This window comes from Molothrus ater, chromosome 26 (assembly GCF_012460135.2).
Source record: "Molothrus ater isolate BHLD 08-10-18 breed brown headed cowbird chromosome 26, BPBGC_Mater_1.1, whole genome shotgun sequence".
Taxonomy (NCBI): domain Eukaryota; kingdom Metazoa; phylum Chordata; class Aves; order Passeriformes; family Icteridae; genus Molothrus; species Molothrus ater.
In genome coordinates this window covers 1,232,801-1,250,302 of record NC_050503.2, presented here as the reverse complement: position 1 = coordinate 1,250,302, position 17,502 = coordinate 1,232,801, and the positions used below count along the sequence as shown (strand labels likewise).

The 17,502-nt window shown below is 53.2% G+C and overlaps 1 protein-coding gene across 9 annotated transcripts in view; it reads left to right on the top strand.

Annotated features, from left to right (window-relative positions):
• Nucleotides 1-211: 211 nt before the first annotated feature.
• The window catches only part of TCF3 (transcription factor 3), an 85,108-nt gene continuing 67,817 nt past the window's right edge, over nucleotides 212-17,502 (top strand). For all 9 annotated transcript variants that reach the window (XM_036399323.2, XM_036399322.2, XM_036399318.2 and 6 more), the window contains exons 1-3: nucleotides 212-342; nucleotides 2,420-2,521; nucleotides 9,761-9,833. In XM_036399323.2, coding sequence (XP_036255216.1) covers nucleotides 2,447-2,521; nucleotides 9,761-9,833 — 148 coding nt within the window. In that variant the 5' untranslated portion in view covers nucleotides 212-342; nucleotides 2,420-2,446. The remainder of the gene's footprint in view (nucleotides 343-2,419; nucleotides 2,522-9,760; nucleotides 9,834-17,502) is intronic.

Here is a 17,502-nt window from a genome sequence, read left to right as displayed (position 1 = left end):
GCTGCCGCCGCCGCGCGGGGAACTATGCAGGGACCGCGGGGCGGGCGGGCGGAACAGCGGCGGGAGGCGGAGCGGCAGCGGCGGCCCCGGCGGCAGCAGCAGCAGCAGCAGCGTTAGGGCCCGGCCCGGCGCGGGGCGGGGCCGCGGGGCGGGCCGGGGCGCACGCGCCGCCCGGTGCGGGGCGATCGCGCCGCTTCGCTACATTGTATCCGCCGGCGGCGGAGAACAATAGGCGCCGCCGCCGCCCCCGGGCCTGGGCGCCGCGGCCGCCCCCGCCCCCGCCGCGACCCCCGACACCCTTCATGCGCTTCCCCTGCCCCGGGCGCGCCGGGCCTGGAACAGGTAAAAAACAAAATAAAATAAAATGTAGGAATAATAAAATAATAACCAAGCCAAGCCGGCCGCGCCGCCCTGGGGCTGCGCGGAGCGGGGGTCCCGGCGCAGCGAGCGCGGGGGTGCCGGAGCTGTGGGTGCCGGTGCGGAGGGGCTCGGAGCGCTCGCGGTGCGGGCGCGGAGCGGGACGGGACGGGCTCGGCGCTATTGTCCCCTCGGCAAAGTTTGCCGGGGCCGGGGGAAGGGGGGCGGCAGCGGCGGGGCGGGCTCGGGGGCGTGCGGGCCACGGGGAGGGGGTGCGCGGTCCCCTGCCGGGGAGGGGGGCCCGGTGCTCGGTCCTGCCGCGAACTTCAGCCGAGCACAGCCCGCCGCGGCCCCCCGGGGGTCCCGGAGCCCCTTCCCGGCTCGGGGGCTGCGGGAGCCGCGGGACCCAGCGCGGGGGCGGCAGCTTCGGCTTTCCAGCCCCGGCAGGGAGGGGAGGCTCGTGGGGGCCGCTTCGCCCTCCTGCGCTCCCCGGTCTGGGCGGGCCTGCCGGCCGGGACCCCCCTCCCTACGGCATGGGGGGCAGCGAACAACTTCAGCCCCGGCCCGCGGCCGTCCTGGGGCAGCCGAGCCTTTGTCCGGGCTGGGGAGGGACTCCGGGGGCGCGGACACTTCGGGGAGGGGGTCCTGGCCCGGCGCCCCGGCCCCGCGGGCTGCTTTGGGGTCAGAAAGTGTGCGTGGAATAAATAAAAATAACCCTCCCAGCCTGGCTTTGGGGCGGCCAAGGGTTTTGTTCACGTTGTCCCCGAGTGCTTCGGGGGTGCAGGGTTTGGGGGGCTGGGAAGAGATGTGCCCTCCTCCTTCCACGGCTTCTCCTGGGTCTCGTGTCCCCCAGCCCCGCTTGAGGCACCGGGACAGAAGGTTGGGAAAGTGGCTTTAAAAACACTGACCAGATGCACTGATGACACTTTGAAAAAGGCTTTTCAAAGAAAATGAAAATAAGAAAAAAAAAAAAAAGAAAATTCCCGGGCTGTTTTTTATAGTGGTGAAGGCTTTTTACACGCTGGGCTGATTTCAGCCTTTTTTTATGAAACTTCATTGAAATGTAGTGGCTGATCCTACAAACACTTTGGATCGTGTGGAGTTTTCTTTTTTTTCTTTTTTTCTTCTTTTTTTCTTTTTTTTTTTTTTAACCTTATGATTAATGAGTTAAATTTATTGGCCAGCTGCCCTTTGTAACCATGAATGAGTTCCTAAAAAAAAGGCCAAAAAAAAAAAGGAATCTTTTATCTCATCCCAGGCCTCTCTTCCTCCCTCCCAAAGAAATATTTTTCTATCATAGCAAGCTGGCCAAAAAGATCAATCTCCCTTTTGAAAAAAAATAATCTGTAAAATTAGGAAGAATAATATTTACCTATCTTGCAAGGTTGCCTGGAGGGCTTTATTTTTGCAAAAACACTCCGAAAACAAAATTTTTTTGTTTCCAGCCCCTTTTGGGAGTGGAGAGGTTCAGTTCTCACTGAGCACGGCCTGGCTGGGCATCCCCAAACACAGCCCCTGAAAAAGCAGCTGCAGGTGCTCGGCGACCCGAAGGAAAGAGCTGTAACATCAGACTTTTTTTTTTTTTTCTTTTCTTTTTTTTTTTTTAAACAAAACTCGGCAAGGACAAGAGAGCCTCCTGCGGGGAGCAAGTGTGGGGGAAGGCGAGGGGGCGAGCTGAGCCAGACAAGCGCCTGAGTGATAACTTGCCTGAACCCTTTGATAAATGAGTTCACTCTTTTTCCCCCCCCCTTTTTTTTTTTTTTCCTTCTTTTCCCCCCTTCATTCGCCACACGCCAGGAACAGAATTGGCCTGAACTAGTGGAATTGGCAGCAAAAAACTAACATACAAGTGTGTCTGGTCAATAGAAGGCTTGTTCCTGCCGCTGGGTGCTGTGTGAGGACTCCGACTGTGCTCTGGCCCCAGAGTTGGACGCTGCAGACACGCTCAGGGTTTTTCTTTTCTTGCCCCTCCACTCTGTCTTTTTAAAATATTCATCAATGGGGTGGGTAGTTTGCTGTAGTCATTAAAATATCTCTCTCCCCTCCCCCTCGCTTTCTGCAGGACTGCCACTGTTGAGTCTGTGGGAATATGAATCAGCAGCAGCAGAGAATGGCTGCAGTTGGGACAGACAAAGAGCTCAGTGACCTGCTGGACTTCAGTATGGTGAGTGAGCGCGGCCGGGGGCTGCGCAGCCCCGGGGCTGGGAGCTGCACAGGGGAGGAAATGTGAGCCTGTAAATTGGACATGATGGGTTTCAGATGTGCCGTGTTTGTGTGCGTGCACATGTGCTGCAACTTGTTTATTTTCAAGTTAAAGCAAAGCCTCTGCCCCTCCTCTCCCCCTCTTCCCCTCAAACGTGTGTTGTTCCCTCGCAGGGAAGGCAGAGAGGTTTCTTCTCTGGATGGGAAATTTTGGGGGAATTAACAGAGTTGTGTGTTCTCTGTTTAAATGCTCACTGGGTGACTGTTTCTGCAGCCATGCAGGGATGTAACTTCAGTAGCTGATTAATCAAGCCTTTTTTCCTCTCCCTAGATCCAGACTATTAAACTTTTGCTCCCACAGGTTATTTTGTCACAGTTTGAAATGTGTCCAAGCTCTCCAGCGCATTATTTTTGCAGGAGTTGGACACTTGTGCTCCCCATGCTCTGCTCTTCTGTATCCTGGAAACCTTGAGCTGCATTTAGGAGCTGTTTATTTTCAAAGAAACAGGACCTAAGAGTTCCCCCTGAAGGGTGTGCACAGCTCGGAGGGAGGAGAAGTCCCTTTAGTCACAGCAGAGCGGGGTTAGTCCCTGGCACATCCCGCTGTGGCACTGCCAGCGCTGCTGCCTCTCCTTGGCAGGTGACTCGTGGAGGGCAGAGCTGCTGTTCAAAGGCACATAACTGTCTGTTGGGTTCCTCTGTTGTGTGCTGCACCCTCATGGCACTCCAAGCCTGTGTCTTGCTGTGGAGATAAGCAAACGTGCTGCAGAGATAGAAACGACAGCTCCAGGAGGGGGAATGGCCCTGAGAGTCACCCCAGCCTGGGTCACCCAGCCCACAGCCCTGCTGGGCTGATGTTCCTGCCCCGTGGAGGAGAAGGGACAGAAGGTGGTGGCAGAGCTAGGGTCACCTGCTGTCCTGGTGGCTGTGGCACCTGGGGGTGTGCTGAGGCTCGTCTGCTTTTCTGCATCCGCACACTGAGGTTCAGCCCTGGGAAATAAAGCTTTTTCTACAGCTGGGGGTTGTACCTGTCCTGACAGGGCTCTGTGCTGCAGGGGGCAGGGGGGTGTCTCTCAGCCCCCCAGGAGCAATTCTCCTGCAGGAGAGGCCCAGTTCTCCCAGTTTCATCCTTCTACTGGGAGGCTGGTTCTGTTAAATTGCTGGTAATGGGCTTTTCTGGCAGAATGTTTTAAAGTGGCTACAGGGACTGCAGTGATGGTATCCCTGTAAAACCAGGCATCTGTTCAGAGTTTTCTGTGGTTATTTGTCCCTCTCAGAGATCCTGCAGGTTGGCAGGAGCCCTGGGGCTTTCCATCAACTGCACTTGGAGTCAGTAACCCAGAATCTGCTCCCTGATGGGGGCTGCAGCAGCTCCTGCTTCGCTTTTTCTCTTCCTTGGAAAAAAATCAAATCCCATTCACCATTTAGAGCTTTAAAAAAACCCCAAGACCTTATTTTCCAATTTAACCAACCATCCTCATTTGCATGCCTAGAGCTGTATTCCCAGGAGGAGTCTTGACCTGGTCCCTCTGTCCACAAATGTTTCTGTCCTTGGAGGTGAATCCACACCAAAAAGGTTAAATTTGGGGTTGGATTCAACGCTCTTGCACTGCTGTAATTCTGGGAAGGACCAGAACTTATCCTGTGCTCTCCAAGGCTGGTGTGGGGGTGCTGGGGGTTGCTGGTCACAGCACCAGGGCCTGTGGATGTCATTTGCCAGCAAATGACTCGAAGATGTTCCCTGCAGGATCCGTTGGCCGATGGGCTCCGGCGCAGCCTGGACTGCAGCCAGCTCTGTTTCACAAACCCTCATCTCCACACACCCTTCTCCTCTCTTTGCATAAAGGGAATATTAACAGCTCTCCTCGAGGATGAGGAGCTGAAATGGAAAAGCTTCCTAGAGAGTAGATGGGTCTGTTGAAGAGGTGCTCCATGGTCTGCTCTCTGTGTCCTTGGGATACAGGATTTTTGACCACAAAGCTCGCTCTTTCAAGCGTATTTATATTTTTCTTTGAATAAACAGGAGTGGAGCATTGGTTCAGTAATCCTCTGCAGGAGAGTAGAGAGGAGGGAAAAGTAGAGATACTCAGAGCAGCTGGAAGCATTTGCTTCAGATCAGTATTTTGATTCCTTTTTTCTAGGAAAAATGTGTTCAGCCCCAGCAGTCTGTGGTCCAGCCCTGCAATGTGTTTTGCTGTGCAGGGAGGGAATTTTAAGGCCCTTAGGGGGTGGCATGGCCTGCCATGAGTTCCTGGGGTCAGTAAATGACAGGGTTGTGTGAGATGCTGAAAACTGGGCTTGCAGTCCTGAAAGAAGAGACTCATCCCTCTTTAATAAATAAATCTCTTGGGTAGATATTGAACTCCAAAGCACTCAACAAAAGCTTTGTGCCACTGTAATTTGCCAAAAAGGGTGAAAATCAAAGGAATCAGTAAGTGAGCAGGAGTCAAAGGAAAGGCCCAGTGATGGTTTGGGGTGTGCATGGCAGCACACTTGCCTCTACCCCCAGATAAATTGCCTTTTCTAATTACCCCAAAGTGCAGGTAATTTGTAAGCTTGCCTTCACCACTGCTCCCTGGCAGCAGGCCCAGATGGGCTGCCAGATCTGGAGAGGAGCTTTCGAGAAAACATCCTGCCTATAGACCCGAGTGGGCAGCTCAGCCTATTGATTAGGCTGGGCTTTGGTGGCTGCCAGGCTTTACAGCTCAGCCTATTGATTAGGCTGGGCTTTGGTGGCTGCCAGGCTTTACAGCTCAGCCCATTGATTAGGCTGGGCTTTGGTGGCTGCCAGGCTTTGCAGCTCAGCCTATTGATTAGGCTGGGCTTTGGTGGCTGCCAGGCTTTGCAGCTCAGCCTATTGATTAGGCTGGGCTTTGGTGGCTGCCAGGCTTTACAGCTCAGCCTATTGATTAGGCTGGGCTTTGGTGGCTGCCAGGCTTTACAGCTCAGCCTATTGATTAGGCTGGGCTTTGGTGGCTGCCAGGCTTTGCAGCTCAGCCTGATGGGCACAGCCTGTGTATGGGGGAGCTGCCCTTGGCCTCTGCTGTTGGGAGATGCTCAACCACAAGGACTTGGATATGAGGAAAAGGTTCTTTCCCCCGAGGCTGCTGGGCACTGCCCAGGCTCCCCTGGGAATGGTCCCAAGGCTGCCAGAGCTCCAGGAGCGTTTGGACAGCGCTCCCAGGGTGGAATTGTTGGGTGGCTGTGCAGGGACAGGGGCTGGACTGGGTGATCTTTGTGGGCCCCTTCCAGCTCAGGATATTCCAGGATTCTAGGACTTTTTGTAGTTACTGGTTATCCCAGGCAGTGTCTCAGCTGTGCCAGGGCTGCTGTGCAGTGGGGAGGTGCCACACAGGTGTCCTGGCTGGGCTGGGCTGCTCTGGAGGACAGGGACAGCCCAGGCAGGGGACAGGGGAGCAGAGCAGCCCTGGGGGTGTTGGTGCCACCGAGCGCCAGCCGAGCTGGGAGCGGCCGCGTGCCAGTGCCAGCCGGGGGCTCTGGCAGGAGCGAGGTGCTGTTAACAGCCATGATTATTAGCAGAGTATTAACCATATGCTGCGGGGAGCTGCCTGGCAGAGGGGGTTTCTGGCTCGCTGCAGGGTGGGCAGGGGCTTGAGCAGTCACGCAGGACCTGCCGCTCATCGCTGCTCCCGCTGCGCCGCGGCTCCCGCGGCTCCTGCCCCGCATCCGGGGGTGGCAGCCGAAGTGTTGGCAGCAAGCAGGGCTGGAGCAGCTCCTGCTGCTCTGCTGGAGGATGCTGAGGCTGTGCCCTGCTCCGGCCAAGGCCCAGCACCTGCATTTCCATGGTAAAACTCGGAGTTCTGTTCAGAGTGAAGCAGCTGTGGAGTTTAAAGTTTGACTACACACACACAGGGGGCATTTGGGACTGTAGACAGGAAGGTCTGTCTTAAGTGAACATGTATAACATGTCCTGCTGTATGTATTTTGAGTCAAATTCCCTCTTCTCCCCAAATTAACAGCTGGATGCTTTCCATGCTGCAAAATAGATTTCGGGTTTGGAGTTCAGGCCTGAGGTTGGTTCAGCCTGGAGTTCATCAGGTGGGAGAGGAGAGAGAATGAGCACTGATTTAATTTGAAAAGAAGTGCACTTCTAGATGTGCACAATGAATGACATGCTGCTTGATGTTCCTCGTTTCTGGCAAATTCCCTTTCTTTCTTGGGGGTTGCTGTATGAAGTGTGGGGTCTCTTGCCTGTAACCTTCTCAGGGGAGGGTGCAGGCATTTAGATCTTCTCATGCTCTGGATTTGCCTCTTTTACCCAGGGGGAAATGAAGGGAGAATAAATTCTTTGGAAGGGGTGGAAATTGAGCTAGGAGGGAACGAAGAAGTTGTCACCTCTCAGGGAGGTTGGAGATAGGACTTGAAAAACCAAATACATCAACTTAAGATAGGGGATTTTACATAACCGTTCAAATCTACATTATTCAAATCTAACAAAAGCCAACTAATGACCCAATTACAACTCTTGAGAGCTCGTGCCTGGGTCCCTCAATGCCTGGGTCCCCTGGTAGGTGCCAGCTCTGGTTCATCTCCTCCCTCCCCCCAGTTTATTTTTAAAGCAGCATTTAAAAGCAGAAAGGAAATTTGCAGTGGGTGGATGAACTTTGCCTCTGAGCAACACACGCCAGCGAAGGCACTTCACGTATGACTTGTGCCGGGCTCCTCAGGGCAGCTTCAGCCCACACCACAGTGGAAAAAGAGGCTGGGAGCAAGTAAAAAGCCCAAAACGCCTCCTGTGGTTGGCAAGTGATAGGTGTGGAGGGGTAATCTGGGGTTCTCTGCTCCCCATCATCCCTCTTTGACATCATGAGGTTGTGCCAGGCCTTGGCATGGAGCTCAGGGCAAGGTTCTTCCCCCCGAGGCTGCTGGGCACTGCCCAGGCTCCCCAGGGAATGGTGCCAAGGCTGCCACAGCTCCAGGAGCTCCCAGGGGTGTTGGGGTGGCTGTGCAGGACAGGAGCTGGGCTGATCATCCCTGAGGGTCTCTTCCAGCTCAGGATATTCCAGGATTCTTTCCTTTAGCATCTCTACTTGCCCTGCTGCAGGAAGGGGTCCATGACTCCTAAATCCCCTGGGGAGGGAGAGCAGGAAGGTGTTGCATCAGCCTCAAAATCTCTCTCCAAGCAGTTGGAGGAGGGGAGAGGTTCTCTGGGCTGTGTGGGGGTGTTTTGGGGGTGCTGGACATTGCTGTCCTGGGGGGACACTCCTGTTCTGCACAAGCAGAAGGTGCTGGGTGCATTATGGAACAAGGCTGTTCCTTTTCTTCCTTCATGTTTGCTGCTCAAACCTTGCACTTTTCATCCTCAGCAAGTGCTGAGCAGAAATGCTCATGAAAAGAGCCAGCAGTGCCGTTTTGGGAGGGGGGGGTTGTTTGTTTGTTTGTTTGGGGTTTTTTTTGGGTTTTTTTTTTGTTTTTTGTGTGAGTGTGCTTTTTGCTAGTCAGTTCATGATGCATCCCTTCCCCCCTGCTCGCACATGCAGACCTGCCCCTTGCCACTTGGCAAAAAGGGAGTTTGATCTCAATCTTCCCTACCTTGAGAAGAGGGAGTGAGCGCAGGCAGGGTGGGATCAGCCACCTAAGTTCAATTTTCAGCACGACTGGAGATGTTTGCAGAGCCCCCCTGCAAGGGGGAGGGGATGCAGGGAAGCCCTGCAGCAGTGCAGAGGAGGGTGAGCTGCAATCTTTGGGGTTTGTTTTTATTTTCTAGCCCAACTTCCTGAGGAAACAAAGCTCATCCGATGGTGGGGCTGCTGGGCCACCCCAAACACCTCGGGGTGAGCAGCAGCCTCGGGGCACATCTGAGGGGGCCAGGGGGCTGTGTGCAGGCAGGTGAGGGCAGGTGTGTGCAGGCAGCTGGGATGAACACTAAACACTGTTTACACCTTCATTTAAATCTGTGTATAAAACATCTACACCCTGCACATGCATATATATGATCCCAAATTTGTGCTCTTTATGAATGGCAGTTGGTTCCTTAACTGCTCTCTTTGCATCTTTACCACATTTAACTGTTTTTTGTTGGTTTTTTTTTTTTTTTTTCTCCTTCCCAGCATTTGTGAAAACAAAGCTGGGCAGACGGTTCTGTACAAAGGAATGTTTCTGACCACAGCCAGACATCAGCTATGTCAGGGCATGAAACGTTGCCTTTCTGTAGGCTCTTGTGCCATTACATTGTTTAATCTTCAAAGCATTAAACTTTTGAGTTATTCAGACATTACAAAGCTAAAAATAATAAAAATTCAAATGACTTGGTGGTGAAAGTATCTTGAGTAGAAAAAGGATATTAAAATGTTAATTCACTAAGCGTTTTCCCACCAGTTGTTTTATTGGCTGGAGCTCCATTTGTGTGCAGGAGAATTAGTTTTCTTTTCTGCTGCACGCAGGTGCATGTAAATTATTAAATAGCAGCCTCTGAAACTCTCCCAACTTTTATTAAAAATATTTATACAGGTTAGGTGACGAGGTGTGTTTTTGAGGAAGCTCCTGGCAGGAGAGGCTCAGTTGTGATAATGAAGCTGTAGTGATAGAGCAAACAAGTCCCCAGAGTGACTAATTCTGTGAAATATATTAATTTTTTAAATCCTGAGTAACTGTATTTGCCCTTGGAGCAGCTTCCTCTCCCCAGGCCCCAGGTCTGTGTCAGGTCCTGGTGCTGCTGGAGCCCCTAAAGCAGCAGGGTGGGAGCTGCTCCATGAGGATGGGGGCTCATCTGTGAGCCCTTGTCCTGCCCAGGCACTGCACGTGGCTGGAGGTGTGGGATGGGACCAGGACTCCTGTGGGAGCTGGGATAGTGAGGGATAAAACAGCTTTGCTGTCATTATCCTGCTGGCCTTTTATCAATGGAGTCGGCCTTTCCCCAGGGCTCACCTGTAGCCAGGGTGAGCAGCTTTGGCATGGAATGTTGGTTTGGAGCACGGCAGGGATGCTCCCTGGCTGGTCTCCAGCCGCCCCTGCAGAAGCAGGGGTTGTACACGAGGGAATGTGTGTGAGAGCAGGGCTGGGCCTCCCTCCTGCCCCTCCTGAGCGATGGAGCAGGGACGCCAGGAAAGGTTTTTGCATCAATAATGGGCTGCCTTCCCCCTCCCCTCCCCCAGTGTGACCCCTTTGCAGCAGCACAGTAAAACCAACATACTGAAATCTCTTTTCTCTTCCCTTCTCTCTCATCTCCTTGTTTTTCTAGATGTTTCCCTTGCCAGTGGCTAATGGAAAAAACAGACCCACGACCCTTGCGAGCACTCAGTTTGGAGGATCAGGTACTGTCATCTTGTTTTTCCCCTTATACCATAATGTTTCTTGCAATAAATTTGTGTTTGGTTCCAGAGACACCATAGAGGAGGGTGTTCTGTGTTTTGGTGATGTATTTTTCGGGTGGTGCTCTGCTGCTGTTTCTCTGGATGGTTTCCTTGTTGCTCCATGTGTCTCTGGGTGGGCAAAGCTGCTCTTGCTGAGCTGTCTCCCATTAAGATGTTGCTGCCTGAGCTGGAGGTTGTTGTCCCACTGCTCCAGCAGCCTGGGAGCAGACAGGGCTGCTCTCTAAGCTGCTTAGATGTGTCTGCACTGCCCTGGAAGACTTTTGCTGTTCCCTTTTGAAGATGGGTGGTGGTGGCTCATTCCTGGCACACTCTGGGGATCTGCTCCATGCAGCCCCTCCAGCAGCTCGCTGCTGTTGGGTGGGATCTCAGCATTCCCAAAGGGATCTTGCAAAGCCTTCCAGGGTGCCAAGAGGGGAGCAGGGATACCAGCATCCAAGGGCTTTGGGAGCAGGGCAGTGGGGAGGAGTGGGCTGGAGAAGTGGCTGCAATTGGAGGCTGAAAATGTGCTGGTTGGTTTGAGGCTCAGGGGGAGGATTGCTGGACAGTGCTGGGCCAGGGTTTTAATGCCCAGGGAAGCTGCTCTGTGCAGGGCTCACACAGCCCCTGGCACGAGGGAAGTTCAGCTAATCTGCCCTCCTTGCTGAATACTTTGTGGATGGTTAAACTCGACCTTCCCTGTGCAGGGAAACTCCTGGCTGTGCTGTGACACTGGGAGCATCCCAGAGACTGGGCTGGGATTTCTGGAGAGCAGCTTTGATGCCCCAGTGGGGCACTGGGAACCTGCAGCAGCAGGGTGGGAGCTCTGCCCTGCCTTGCCCTCCTGCTCCTGCCCTCCTGGAGCAGGCAAATGTGATGCTCTCCAACTGAGCTGTTTAGCTGCGTGTCAAGATGGTTTTGAGCAAACACTTTGGCAGGGAGGGAAGCTGTTGAGTGGGTGCTGGAGGAAATTGGAGGGGAGAAAACTCTCGGGTTAGCCCAGATGGAAGCTGATCTCTTCAGCGAGTGTTCCTTGTGTGCCTTCTGCTGTTAAAATAATCCACAAAAGACGTGCTGCACACTGGGGGGAGTAGAGCAGAGCAGGAGCTCCCATTAACCCTTTTCCTGCTCAGAGCCTGCCTTGGCTGCCAGCTCCGTGGTGCTGGCCAGGAGCAGAGCCTGGAGCAGGGCCCTGCAGCACAGCCAGACCCCCTCCAGCCCAAACGACACCAAATCTTTGATTCTCCCCCCACCTCTTCTTTTCTTTCGGGTGAGTGAAAGGTAATGTTGACACCACCCTTCCTCTGGGCTGCTGCTCTCTGGGCCTGACTGGGAGCAGTTCATAAAAACAGAGCACTGGTGTTATACAACTGCACTGAGGGACATTGCACAACCCCTGCTGTCCCAGCCTCGGACACAGCAGAGGCTCCCTCATCCTGCTGTGGGCATCCTGCCTTGGGAATGCAGCTCAGGGCTGGGTGTAGGGAAAGAGCTTTGCTCCAGCAGCAGATTTATCCCTTGGTCAGCCATCCTTGGTCTCACCTGGAGTTCAGGGGACAAATTTCATTTAAGTGTCAGCTTTGGGACTTCTTCCTGCTCCTGCATCTTTGGCTTTTTGCTGGTGGGTGAATAACTGCAGTATGACATCAGCGAGCTGTGCCATGCAGAAGGCTGTGCCCTGCCTGTTAGAAGGATCCAAGGTGCCTAAACAAGGCCCTAGAAAATGGCAAGAGGTTGTTCTCAGAAATTGTTGCTTTGTTGGTTTAGCTTTATTCACAGATGCAATCAGGTACTAGTTAGAATTGCAGAATCATGGAAGGCTTTGGGTTGGAAGGGACCTTAAAGCTCATCTTTTTCCATCTCTTGCCATGGGCAGGGACATCTTCCACTAAACCAGGCTGCTCCAAGCCCCTTCCAACCTGCCCTTGGTCATCCCCCAGAGTAGTTCATCCCCAAGACACAGGCAGTCATCCAGCTCAAAATTTGATTTGAAGTCATCATTAACCTTGATGTGGTCACAGGGTGGAGAACAAAGGTCTGGGGGAGCAGAGCACCTCACAGCCACACCATAACCTGGACCTGGAGGTGACCACCCTAGATCTTGCCGTGCAGGAAGGCCTGGGCTTCTTCTTTAATGTGCCACATGTGTTCCAAGCACTTCTCAGCCAGGGGCCTGGACCAGCAGTGAAGGCAGTGCAGCATTTCCCCTCTGCCTGCAAAGAAGAAGCAAACACTGATTTGTCTGAGTCTTAGCTTGGTGCTGTGCACCACAGCACCAGGATCTCTTTATTTGGGCTTGTTGTGGTAACCTTAAGATAACAAACTGATGTTGTCTTGTGTGCCAAGAAATAATGGTGTTTTATCCTTCCCCCAGGATGGGAGCCAGTCCCTGGGTTGGTGTAATTGGGTTGGACATGGGAATTCATGATCTCCTCTTCCCATCTCAATGTGGAAATGCTGGGGCAATGTGCAGCTTTTATTCTTTTTCCCCTCCAAAAGAGCTGTTATCTCCAGGCTCTTTCCTCCCCAGGGAAGTGAGGAGGGAAGGAGGGAAGGGAGCAAAGCACTGACTGATCAGTCCTGGCCAAAATGAGATTTTTGCTTCCAAAGCCCAGCTGGTAAATAAAGGAACAGAAGCATTTGAAACAGGCAATCCCAGTGATAAAATTGTCCCAAATTCAAATCCTTTTCAAATTCAACATTTCTTTACCAGAAGTGTTGTTAACCATTGCCTGCCCAGAGCAGGAATGGAATCACCCTCCCTGGAAGTGCTGAGAACAGGTGTTGATGTGGCACTTGAGGACATGCTTTAGTGGTGAACATGGTGCTGGGCTGACAGTTGCACTTGAACATCCTAAAGATCTTTTCCAACCTTAACAATTCCATGTTTCTAATAACTGCCCTGGCCAAGCTGCTGGTGGCTTCTTTACCAAGGGAACCCCTTTTTCTCCCTGGGACCAGAAAAATTCAAAGTTTTTATGCAAACCCTCCAGCTTCGACATCCCTTTGCTTTCCTATTTACCTCCTGCTTTTATTTTAAGCCCTGCCACTGTTTCCCTCATTTCTGTCCTCAAATGCTCCGGGGAGGAACTGGTTTTGCTCCCCCGCCGCATGGACAATTCAGCACCTCCGCTTTGCCTTTTCTTGGCAAGGAGAGACCCAACAATTGCCACAAGGATGGAGCTGACGTCACCCAGCCCGTGGCTGCAGCATTTATAGCACATATAGGTCACCGCGGGAAGTTGGTCTTCCTGGGGCTGGGAGCTGCAGCCAGTGTTTGCCAGCATGGGCTGTTTTCTGCTGGGCTTTTATTTTAGCCAGGGTGCTCAGCCCATGCCTCTAAGGGGTTCACCTTCCCTTCCCCAAAGTGTGTTTGTTACTTGCAGTAGCAAAACATCTCAAAGCGTGTCCCCCGTCGTATCATAGTTCATAAATGACTAATCTGAGCTGCAGCAAGCTCCCTCCCAGTGCTTCATCGAGCCCTGCCTCAAGCAGGAAACCACTGGGGCTGAATTTCACATGGAAATGACCATTTTAATTGACATCGAGGCAGTGGGAGTGGCTGGAGGCAGCAGAGTTGTGCTGTGGCCTCGTGGCTGCTGAGTTTTCGGCAGGGTTGGTGCGTGCCGGCTGCGCCTTTGCTCCAGCAAAGGGGTTTGGGCTCTGCAGAGAAGGGAAATAAACCCAAGGCATGTGCTTGTGTGTGAGGGAAAACATCTCCTGGAGCAGCAGACGAGCAGCACTTCCACCTGTGGGTAGTGTGGGGGGTGTGCAACCATCTCCCTTCCCATCCCAAATGTTGTGGGGTGCCAGGACTGCGTCCTCATGGGACGGGAGCCATGGGGTCTCCTGCTGACAAATTATTCTGCTCTCAACAAGAAAAACCTCTGTTAATTTTTGTTTTTCTTTCCCTCCCTTTTAAAATAAGCGAATTCAGCATTAATGCCTTTTTCTTCATGCTTTGTGCCAAAGTGGGTTGGGCTCTTTGCTTGGGCTCTGGGGTGGGTTTGGGAGGCAGAGTCCCCTCCTGGCCCATGCTGTGATTCCCACCCCCAAAATTCGTTGGGTGCTTCCTTGCTCGTGAGCTGAGGCTCCCTGTGAGGGAATTGCTTTGATCAGGGGAAGTTCATCAAGTCCATTTGAAGCTGGTGGAGCAGGGAGTTTTTCAAAGGCTTACAAGCTGGTGCATGTAACAAATTTTAAGTTATAGTCTGGTGAACAAAGCAAATGGATTCTCCCTGGAGGGAGGCGAGCCCGGATCCCCTTTGAAACTCTCTTTAAACAGTGCACAAACTCAGATACCTGTGGCAACAGCACCGAGAGTCATAAATTCTATGAAAGCTGGGGTTGTCTCTTTAATTGGTGCTATGGGGGAGCTGTTTGAAGGTTTAATTATTTTGAGTGTACAGGCAGCCCTGCGTTGGGAAGCACTGAGCAGGATGGGCAGGGTCTGGTACAGCAGGATGGTGCTGGGCTCCCCTCTGCCCCTGGAGCTGGGTGGTTTGCAGGGACACCACGGCAGGCAGGGCTGGGAAGAGCCAAGCACAGCGTTTCTGTCACCATGCTGTCAGCAGTCGAGTCCCAGGCTGCAGAAACCCATTTGCAACTGTTTTCCATAGTGAGGAAAGCAGGAGCTTTTATTAGCAAGGCTGTATCACGTTTTCCTACTAACTGCCTCGAGTTCCCACATGTTTTGCTTATGCTGAAGTGGGAGTGCTGGGCTCTGCTTGCTATTTTGATGGATGATGAAAGGCAGACATGAGGTGTGCAATATGGGACTCGATATTTAGAACTGGCACTTCCCCTTCAAGTTTGGGATCCGGGCTGCGTGTTTTTGTGGTGTGCCCATGCAAACTGTCACCAAACACACCAAACACAAAGCCACCACAACACAAAAAGGCAAAGCAGGAAAATTCACTTGCCAGGCTGTTGGTGTGACCATTTGTTTCCAAGTAAATGTTATTGTTTAGCCATTATCAACTGAAATCAAAGGAGAGCTGGGAGTGTTCACCTGGAGAAGAGGAGGATCCAGGGAGAGCTCAGAGCCCCTGGCAGGGCCTGAAGGGGCTCCAGGAGAGCTGCAGAGGGACTGGGGACAAGGCCTGCAGGGACAGGAGCCAGGCAATGGCTCCCAGTGCCAGAGGGCAGGGCTGGATGGGATCTTGGCAATCAGGAATTGTTCCCTGTGAGGGTGGGCAGGCCCTGGCACAGGGTGCCCAGAGCAGCTGGGGCTGCCCCTGCATCCCTGGCAGTGCCCAAGGCCAGGCTGGACAGGGCTGGGAGCAGCCTGGGACAGTAGAAGGTGAACCTGGCCACAGCAGGTGTTTGGAAGGAGAGGAGCTTTAAGGTCTCTTCCAACCCAAAAACCATTCTGGGATTCCATGGAAAATCCTTGCCATGGCCAGGTCCAGCTTGCTCATTCCTCCAAGTACAGTCCCTGCCACCCCTGCTGTCCACAGTGCTGGAGCCTTTCCATTGCTGCTGCTGGGATGCAGGAGGATGCTCCAGCCATGGCAGGGACACACCTGTGTGCTGCTAACAAAGCCTGGGCACTCTCAGTGAGTTCATCTCCTCTGTGCCAGTCAGGCTTTCTGCTTTGGTTTTGTCTTTGCCCTTGGGAAGCTCCTGTTCTCCTCCCTCTCCCCTTTCTGCTCCCTGTTTTTCCCATGGGCCACATCCCATTTACCAGGATATGGAAAGCAAGGTCTGGAAGAAAAGAGTTGGAGGGCCCAAAAGCTGGGGGCAGGAAACAACATGTTTGGGCAACAAATATCAGGGGGAGGTCTTCACACCTGTGTGCCTTAATGCAGGGTCACACCCCAGCTCTGATCCTCCTGTCCTGGGCTGCATGTTCCTGCTCCCAGAGGCTTCTCCTGGGCCCTTGCAGTGATGTTGAAACACAATCCCAGAATGATTTGGACCCATCTCATTCCATCTCCTGCCATGGGCAGGGGCACCTTCCACTATCCCAGGTTGCTCCAAGCCTTGTCCAGCCTGGCTTGAAATATGAAGGGCTCTCTCTTTCTTGTGGTTAATTGCTTCCCCTTGAATTTTATTTCACTCTTGGGACTGAGGGTGTCCTGTCCTGCCAGAGGGCAGCTGGTTTCTAATGGACACACGAGGAGCAAGTCTGGGAAGAGCAGGGACATGGTGACAGTGCTGTGGGGATGCTCTGGCAGCAGCTCAGGGCTCCTCTAGCAGCTGGGGAGAGGCAAATATAACCCAGTGCCTGTCTCCCAGTGTGTTTAACTTGAGGGGTGAAGGGTGCATGCCTTCAAGGGAAGGTTTTGGGGGGGTTTTTTTGTTCATCTTCCACCTTGAGAAGAATTCTCCTGACTGGATTTAAGATCTTTAACTGTGAAAGAGTACAGAGAATGCTGGGTGTGCCAGAGCCAAAGCTGTACTGAGATAAGTGACAGCTTTTGTTTAGAAACTGCCAGTTTGCCACAGACCTTGTTTAAGCACAGTTTTAACTTTGCCAGAATTGCTGAGGCAGTGCAGGGCTCTCTTCCCAGCAGAGCTCTTTCCTCCTCCCATGGATGAGGCAGTTCCAGGCTGTGAGGCTCAAGGGGCTCTGATGGGATCAGTGTGTGTTGTGTAAAAATCTGAGGGGCTGAGGGGAAGCTGGGCTTGGTGTGCACCCTCTGAAAGAACAGGTACAAGCTCCAGCACTGCCCTGGCTTTAATGAGAGAGCAGTAATTAGTAACTTCAGCTTTGATATTGGGAAGAAATTCTGCCCTGGCAGGGTGGGCAGGCCCTGGCACAGGGTGCCCAGAGCAGCTGGGGCTGCCCCTGCATCCCTGGCAGTGCCCAAGGCCAGGCTGGACAGGGCTGGGAGCAGCCTGGGACAGTGGGAGGTGTCCCTGCCATGGCAGGGGTGGCACTGGGTGGGTTTTAAGGTCTCTTCTAATCCAAACCATTCTGGGATTCTGTGAATTCCCTCTGCCTTGTTCCTCAGGGCTCTCCTGTCCATTCTGAGCTCTTAGATGGTCTCTGGGGGCAGGACTCAGGGGTTTGGTGCAGCTCTGCCTGAGCTCACCTCCAGTCCTGCCCCAACCCAGGGCTGCCTGAGCAGCACATGTTGGCTCAGCCTTCCAGCTCCAGGCCTCCACGCTCCTTGTGCCCTTTCCAAAGGGGAGAGATGGCTTTGGAAGGGGCCCAGCAGGTCTGGCAAGTGTTGCTGCTGGACCTGGCTGCTGCTAATTTGCAATTCCTCATGCCCTGTGGGGTGCCCTGCTGCAGCACGTGTCCCACGTGTGACCAGCTCCTCAGCCTGGTGCATCTCCATTGTTAATGGTGGTGCGCAGTGACACTCAAACTGCAATTATTAGTAGTATTTTTAATTAGAGGCAACAAATGGGTGTCTTCAGGGGGTGGATTTCATGCAAAGTGCTGTTTGTTACTCTGGAGGGCCTCATCTCTCACCTGGCACTACATTCCCAGTGAACACAGCTGAAGGACACTGTGTTGTACCTGACTCCTGACTGTTGTCTCTGGTGTCTTGGTGGCCTGGAGAGGATCCTCTTCACTCCTGCCCAGCCTGTGCTCCCTGCTCTGGGTGCAGGATTCACTCAGGGCCATTTCCATCATGGAAAGGGCTGAGCCCAGGGGAGCCAGTGGTGGATGTAGGGA